Below are 8,885 nucleotides of genomic sequence, written 5' to 3' on the forward strand. Positions count from 1 at the left end.
TATCACAGGTGGATTCTTTACCCTGAGCCACCAGGGAATTTGGTTTAATTTTCAAAGGCATTTTCGTATCTATTCATGAGGGATATTGATATATAGTTTTCCTTTCTTATGCTATCTTTGTCTGACTTTAGTGTGACTTAATATTGGGCTTGTAGAGGGAGTTGGGAAGTGTTCTTTCCTTTTATACTTTCTAGAATATGGTTATTATTTATCCTTTAAATGTTTGATAGAATTCACTAGTGGACTCATCTGGCTCTTGGGTTTTTCGTGTGGAAAGAATTTAAATTACAAATTTAATTCCTTTACTTATTACAATCTTTCAGATTTTCTATTTTTTCTTGAGTCAGTTTTGGTAGATTAGGTCTTTCCAGGAATTTGTCCATTTCATCTAAGGTATCTAATTCGCCAGTATAAAGTAGTTAAATAATATTCTCTTATAAACTTAAAAAATTTTATTTACTTATTTATCTATTTTTGGTTGCACTGGGTCTTTGTTGCTGCGTGTGAGCTTTCTTTAATGGTGGTGAGTAGGAGGCTACTCTTCATTGAGGGGCACGAGCTTCAGCACTTACAGCATGTGAACTCAATAGTTGTAGTGCAGAGGCCCAGATGCTCTGCGGCATGTGGAATTTTCCTAGACCAGGGATCGAACCTGTGTCCCCTGCATTGGCAGGCAGACGCCTATCCACTGTACCACCAGGAATGTCCATCTTATAAACTGTTTATTGCTGTAGAGTCAGTTGTGATGTCTGCTTCTTCCTTCTTGATTTTAGGAAGTTAAGTCTTTTTGTCATTGTTGTCTATCTAGCTAAATGTGTATCAACTCTGTTGGTCTCAAAGAACTAACTTTTGTTTTCATTAATTTCTCTCTGTTTTTCCAATTTCTATTTTATTGATTTCTGCTGGATTTTTATTATTCCTATCTTTTAAGAAGCATATTCATATATTCTTATTATTTTTTGGCTGTGCTGGGTCTTTGTTACGGTGTGCGAATCCTCTCCAGTTGCAGTGCATGGGCTTCTCACTGCAGTGGTCTCTCTTGCTGTGGAGCACAGGCTCCAGGGTGCCTGACGTCAGTTCTTGCCACACATGAGCTCAGCAGTTGCAGTCTGTGGACTCTAGAGCATGGGCTCAGCCCCATTGCCCTGTGGCATGTGGGATCTCCCCGGATCAGAAATTGAACCGGTATCCCCTGCATTACAAGGCAGACTCAACCATTTGACCACCAGGGAAGCCCCTATCATTCCTATCTATGCTGTGGAAAATTCTTCACAACAAACTGTGGAAAATTCTTCAAGAGATGGGAATATCAGACCACCTAACCTGCCTCTTGAGAAACCTATATGCAGGTCAGGAAGCAACAGTTAGAACTGGACATGGAACAACAGACTGGTTCCAAATAGGAAAAGGAGAACGTCAAGGCTGTATATTATCACCCTGCTTATTTAACTTATATGCAGAGTACATCATGAGAAACGGTGGGCTGGAAGAAGCACAAACTGGAATCAAGATTGCCGGGAGAAATATCAATAACCTCAGATATGCAGATGACACCACCTTTATGGCAGAAGGTGAAGAGGAACTAAAAAGCTTCTTGATGAAAGTGAAAGAGGAGAGTGAAAAAGTTGGCTTAAAGCTCAACATTCAGAAAACGAAGATCATGGCATCCGGTCCCATCACTTCATGGGAAATAGATGGGGAAACAGTGGAAACAGTGTCAGACTTTATTTTTTTGGGCTCCAAAATCACTGCAGATGGTGATTGCAACCATGAAATTAAAAGACACTTACTCCTTGGAAGAAAAGTTATGACCAACCTAGATAGCATATTCAAAAGCAGAGACATTACTTTGCCAACAAAGGTCCGCTAGTCAAGGCTATGGTTTTTCCTGTGGTCATGTGTGGATGTGAGAGTTGGACTGTGAAGAAAGCTGAGCGCCGAAGAATTGATGCTTTTGAACTGTGGTGTTGGAGAAAACTCTTGAGAGTCCCTTGGACTGCAAGGAGATCCAACCAGTCCATTCTAAAGGAAGTCGGTCCTGGGTGTTCGTTGGAAGGACTGATGCTAAAGCTGAAACTCTAATACTTTGGCCACCTCATGTGAAGAGTTGACTCATTGGAAAAGACCCTGATGCTGGGAGGGATTGGGGGCAGGAGGAGAAGGGGACAACAGAGGATGAGATGGTTGGATGGCATCACCAACTCGATGGACATGAGTTTGAGTAAACTCTGGGAGTTGGTGATGGACAGGAAAGTCTGGCGTGCTGTGATTCATGGGGTCGCAAAGAGTTGGACACGACTGAGCGACCAAACTAAACTGAACTGATGCTTGCCTTATGTTTAGTTTGCTCTACTTTATATTCTTAAGGTGAAAACTTAGCCATTTTAGTTTCCATTGTTTACTCTACTTGTTGAATTATTTTTTAGTGGTTGCTCTGGGCTTCCCTTGTGGCTCAGCTGGTAAAGAATCTGCCTGCAATGTGGGAGACCTCGGTTCAATCCCTGGGTTGAGAAGATCCCCTGGAGAAGGGAAAGGCTACCTGCTCCAGTATTCTGGCCTGGAGAATTCCATGGACTGTATAGTCCATGGGATCTCAAAGAGTGGGACACGACTGAATGACTTTCACTGAGGATTGCAGTGAAGTGAAGTGAAGTCGCTCAGTCGTGTCCGACTCTTTGCGACCCCATGGACTGTAGCCTACCAGGCTCCTCTGTCCGTGGGATTTTCCAGGCAATAGTCCTGGAGTGGATTGCCATTTCCTTCTCCAGGGGATCTTCCCAACCCAGGGATCGAATCTGGGTCTCCCGCATTGTAGACAGACGCTTTGCCATCTGAGCCACCAGGGAAAAGGATTGCAGTAGGTATCTTAAAACAATATACTTCACATTGATGGTAATTTATTTCTCGTAGTGTATTGAAACTTTGCTCTAACATTGCTCCCTTTCCTCTGCCCTCCTTTGTGCTATTATTGTCATATACACTATATCTTATATATTCTCAACACTATTTTTTTAGACCCTAACCTGGCCACCTTCACCCCCCACAGCTAAACTCAGGCCCCTGGCTCTCCCTGCCACTAATTCCTGAACAATGTTTTAATAATATTGTTTCATGCAGATATCTTTTAGATCAGTTATGAGAAGGAAATAAAAATATATTTGTATTTTGTTTTCCTATGTAATTAACATTGAAGTGAAAGTCGATCAATCGTGTCCAACTCTTTGTGACCCCATGGACTATAAAGTCCATGGTGTTCTCCAGGCCAGAATACTGGAGTGCGTAGCCTTTCCCTTCTCCAGGGGATCTTCCCAACCCAGGGATCGAACCCAGGTCTCCCGCTTTGCAGGTGGATTCTCTACTGGCTGAGCCACAAGGGAAACCCTAATTAACATTGCTTATGCTTAGTCATTTCAGTTGTGTCCGACTCTCTGCGACCCCATGGACCATGGCCTGCCAGGCTCCTCTGTCCATGGGATTCTCCAGGCAAGAATCCTGGAGTGGGTTGACATTTGTTGCTCTATTTCTTTGTGGGGACTCCAGTTATAATTCCTTTTCAGCCTGATCAAACAAGTCTGATAGCAATTTGTTTTCTTAGGCTTTTATTTTTCCCCTCTGAGACTGTCTTTGTTTGTGGGGCTTTTTGATATTTAAGGGTTATTTTTCTGCATATAGAATTATTTTTTAAATAGCAGAATTATTGAGACATCAATCATATTACATGTGATTAACCCACTTAAATTGTACAGTTCAATGGTTTTTAGCAGTATATTCACAGAGTTGTGCAGTCATCACCATAATCAATTTGAGAAATTTTCATCATTCAAGAGAAAAACCCTGTACCCTTTGCAGTCACTCTTCATCCTCTCAATGATTCTACCAGCCCCAGGCAACAGCTCATCTCCTTTCTGTCTTTATGGATTTGCCTCTTCTGGACATTTTATATAAATGGAATTATGCAATATGTGGTGTTTTTTGTGACTGGCTTCTTTCACTTAAGATATTGCTTTCAAGGTTTGTCCATGTCATAGCAGACACCAGTACTTCATTTCTTTCTACTGTTGAATGATATTCCATTGTTTGACTATACTACATTTTGTTTATCCAATCATTAACTAGTAGACATTTGAGATGTTTCCACTTTTTGCCTATTATAAATAATACTGCTATAAACATTTGTGGACAAGTTTTTATGTGGTCATAATTTTTTCTCTTGGCTATATACATAGGAGTGGAATTGCCTGGTCATGTGTTAACTCTATGTTTAACGTTGTGAAGAATTGCCAGACTGTTTTCTAAAGTGGCCGTAACATTTTCCATCCCCACCAGCAATGTATAAGGGCTCCCATTTCTCCATATCGTCACCAAGACAATTATTACCTATCTTTTTGATTATAGCAATATTTGTGTTATAAATGGTATTTCTTTTTTTAATATAAATTTATTTATTTTAATTGGAGGTTAATTACTTACAGCAAAAGAGACACAGATGTATAAATGGTATTTCTTGATATTCTGTGATACATTTAGATATTTTAGATTTTGAAATATATTAAATATTGTTTTACTGATTTTTTGCTTAATGAATTCTGAGCTTAAATACTGATATTAATACACATTTCAGTGTTAAGCCAAAAGGGAGCCCAAATTTTCATTTTTGCTCTGATTATTATTGCTATTTTTAATTGAAATATAGTTGACTTACCACATTATATTAGTTTCAGGTGTAGAACACCATGATTCAATATTTTCATAGATTATACTCCCTTTTGTATTTATTACAAAATAATGGCTTTAATTCCCAGTACTGTACAGTATATCCTTGTTGCCTATCTGTTTTATGCATAGTCGTTTGTATCTCTTAATCCCATTCCCCTATATTGGCCCCTGCTCTGAGTATTGCAGTAAATAACTGCATTTTCTCAAAAAACCTCAAGTGGAAAATTATCTTCAGAAATTAGAACTAGATCAAACTTTTCATTTGCTTGTATATTCCTTCTACAGAAAAGAGAGAGAGAGCTGTTTAACTTGTTCCTTCTCTGTACTGCTGCTAGAAACCTTAAAACAAGAGTTTTTCTCAATCTTGAATTCTTGCAAAGCTTTTATTTTCATCTTTGTCTTATGGGTGTCATTTTTATACCTCTAAATTTAGCAAAAGCTAACTCATTTTTTTAAAGTGGTAAAGAAGTTACAAAGAAGTAAATAAATAATTGTTTACTAAATTTCCTTGACCTGCACAGCAATTACAAGACAGTAGTTGGAGTAAATATTCCCTCCCAATTCTATAAATGATGAGAACGAGTCAATGAAAAGTGATCTACTCAAAGTAAAAGCTTAGAAGTGGCAAAACTTCTAACTTCTGGTACCAGAACACAGATCTGAGAGAGTCTTCCATTTCAGTTCTTTATATTATCCCATGAACATCTCATCACTCTGGTTAAGACAGAGACACTCTGGTTAAGACAGAGACTTAAAAAAAAGATAATTTGTCACATTTGAAAGTATTTCAACATAGCTCTTGCAGAGCTAACACTTAAATGTGATTGAGTCCCCATGATAATATGGTCTACTAATACAACCATCACAATGATGAGATAATTTTAAATGTTCCTCAATCTAATCCCTACAATGGCCTACCTCCTTCTGTATATTAATAGAAACAAGCTTGTTAATTCTTCAGTGATGATCTGTAATATTCAGAGTATTAATTTGCTGCTAATGATATGAAAGATAATATAAAACATAAAAATCTAGTATTTGTTTAATAATATAGGTCATAGTGGGCTTCCCAGGTAGCTCAGATGGTAAAGAATCTGTCTGCAATGCAGGAGACCCCGGTTTAATCCCTGAGTTGGGAAGATCCCCTGGAGAAGGAAATGGCAACCCACTCCAGTATTCTTGCCTGGGAAATCCCATGGACAGAGGAGCCTGGCAGGCTACAGTCCATGGAGTCACAAAGAGTTGGGCACGACTCAGTGACTAACCCATCAGTTCAGTTTCAGTTCAGTTGCTCAGTCGTGACCCCATGAACTGCAGCATGCCAGGCCTCTCTGTCCATCACCAACTCCCAGAGTTTACTCAAACTCATGTCCATTGAGTTGGTGATGCCATCCAACCATCTCATCCTCTGTTGTCCCCTTCTCTTCCAGCCTTCAATCTTTCCCAGAATCGGGGTCTTTTCCAATGAGTCAGTTCTTGGCATCAGGTGACCAAAGTATAGGAGTTTCAGCTTCAGCATCAGTCCTTCCAATGAATATTCAGGACCGATTTCCTCTAGGATGAACTGGTTGGATCTCCTTGCTGTCAATATATAATATTTGTAGTTAGCTTAAGAACGGGGAAATATTTCCAAAAACTCCAATGTGGAATAATTTATAGGAAATTGCTTTATATTTCACTGCATTGCATTTTAAAGTCATATAAAAGAATTATTTAGCTGTATGAAATTTATGCATTCTTCCTTAAAAAAAGAAAGTGAACGTCTATAGAGATAGTTATAGAAATGTATTTGGTATTCAATACTGGCAATTCTGAATGGAAAGAATTTAGATTTTAGGATATCAGGTGAGAACAACATAAGCTAGAAACTACAATTGCCATTGGATGATTTCTGGAAATTTAAAGGCTAACAGTTTCATTTATTATTAAGTTGGGAGAATAAATTATATTTATCTTGCAGACCTATGTGACAGTTGCAAAAATAGTCTAAACATGAATAAGAGAATTCAATATATTTTCTAAATGCCTTAAAAGAACCTTTTTTCCTATCTTTATTCAATCTCTACTTCTTGAATATTGTGGACAATTGCAAAGTTTGCTCCAAAAAACTAGGCCATCACTATGAATTAATAAGCACCCCAAAATGACACATATCACCCACCATATACTAAGTGGCAAGTCCTTGCAGTAGTTGAATAAGTATTGGTTTTCTAGAATGGTAAGAAGCCTTTGAAGTTGCATAGTTTGCCTCATTTATTTTACAGGTGTGGAAAATAAAGACGAGGTGAAGAGACTTTCTCAAGTTCTCCTAATTTTACAGCAGAAGGGGACTATGGCTTCCCTGGTGGCTCAGTTGGTAGAGTCTGCCTGCAATGCAGGAGACCTGGGTTAGATCCCTGGGTCGGGACGATCCCCTGGAGAAGGAAATGGCAACCCACTCTATTCTTGCCTGGAGAATTCTGTGGACAGAAGAGGCTGGTGGGCTACAGTTCGTGGGGTCACAAAGAAAATAAAGATGAGGTGAAGAGACTTTCCCAAGTTCTCATAAATTTACAGCAGAAGGGGACTATAGCCAAGCTGGCTCCTGATTGGAGACTATTTCCACAACACCATGATGCTTCAAGTCAAAAGTTTAAAATGCGTTTGGTTTGTAGCTTTACTTAAACCTTGGGTTTTAAAAAATGAGCATGATATAGCCTAAAATAGCACACAGTTTTGATGAACTCACATTTTTAAGCTAACAGCCAACTAGAAACCAAATATAATAACAATATTAGTATCAGAGTAGATAAAGGATATATTATTAAAATCAAGTGTAAGATAACAGCATTCAGGTTTCCTAGGATATTTTATGAATCATAAGCACTGCTACTACATATTTTAGGGTCACTAAAATTACTTTCTAAAATTATTTTTGTAACTAGACTAAATTACTAAGAAAATTTATTTTAGGTAGACAAAAGAACACACTACTGGAAGAGGAGCTTAAAGAGATTTAATAGCTCTTTCTCATCTACCTCATTTCCTGAAAAATGTGTTGAACAGTAACTTCACAGTTTGAATATTACAAATGAAAAAAGGGAAAAAATAGAGAAATCCGTCCAGTTCTGGAATCATGGATTGAGTTTTGGAAGATGATTGGATCTTGTCATCTTTTTTGCTGGGCCTCTCTTGGCATTTATCATCTTCTGATTAGCAGGATTAGATCTTCCTATTTTCACTGGATCCTCTTTCATTCTATGCAGACTCACTGGTTGCCTTTTAGAAGAGTGGTGTAGGCCAGAGAGCTGAGACATTTTAGCTAGGTACATACGACGTTCATCCTTCACCTTGTGGTAAGCCTTTGATTCTCGTTCCAGTCTAAGTACACACTCTCTCACTTGACTTTCAAGCCTCTTTTTTTCTTCTTCTAGCTGTTTAAGTAACATACTTAAGGATTCCACTGACATCCGCTCATAGACACGAATAGAAGATAGTCTATCTGAAGGACTTCCACGGATTTGTTCCACTTTCTCTCTGAGACTAGCAATTTGCTTTTCTAGTTGATCATTCAGTGCAAGTTGTGCCTCATAACGGGCTTTCCATTCACTGCCTTCATGGTTAGAATTGAGTTTGTCTTCCAGTTTCACTATCTTTTGTTTTATTTCAAGTATTGAGAATTGCACTAAGTCTTTCATATGGATTTCTTCCAATAACTCCAGTTTCAGGCAGTCAGTGCTCATACCTTCGAAGTTGTCACCTCCTCCGTCCCCCATAGTATCAGCTCAACAGCTCTCCCACACCGTTCCCTTCAGCACAGCTTACAGCAGAAGACTTGAAGGGACACTTGGAAGTTGGGAAGGACAAAGTGTTGTCATGAGCTGTTGCTATGGTGAACTGATTCTTAGAATCCTAGGTTGAATTTCTCCCCCTCAGCACTTGGAATATGTCATAAGACTGCCTTCTTGTCTCCACTGTTTCTGATTAGAAATCAGCTGTTAATTTTATTGTGGTTTCTTTATATAAGGAATATAATTTTCTTCTCGCTGTTTTTGGGCTTCTCTCTTTGGCTTTGGCTCTCAGTAGTTTTTCTATGACCTCTCTATCTGTAAATATCTTTGAGTTTGTGCTACTCGGAATTCATTGAGCTTCTTGCATGTGTAATCTTTGAAATCTGAGAAGTTTTCATC

General features: G+C 38.6%; 1 protein-coding gene across 1 annotated transcript; it reads right to left on the reverse strand.

The window, feature by feature from the left end:
- Positions 1-7,829: 7,829 nt before the first annotated feature.
- Positions 7,830-8,471, reverse strand: CCDC169 (coiled-coil domain containing 169). Its single transcript, XM_052663830.1, has one exon. The coding sequence runs from the start codon at positions 8,469-8,471 to the stop codon at positions 7,830-7,832; it is 642 nt and encodes a 213-aa protein (XP_052519790.1).
- Positions 8,472-8,885: the final 414 nt, after the last annotated feature.

The sequence above is a fragment of the Budorcas taxicolor genome, chromosome X, assembly GCF_023091745.1.
Source record: "Budorcas taxicolor isolate Tak-1 chromosome X, Takin1.1, whole genome shotgun sequence".
NCBI lineage: Eukaryota > Metazoa > Chordata > Mammalia > Artiodactyla > Bovidae > Budorcas > Budorcas taxicolor.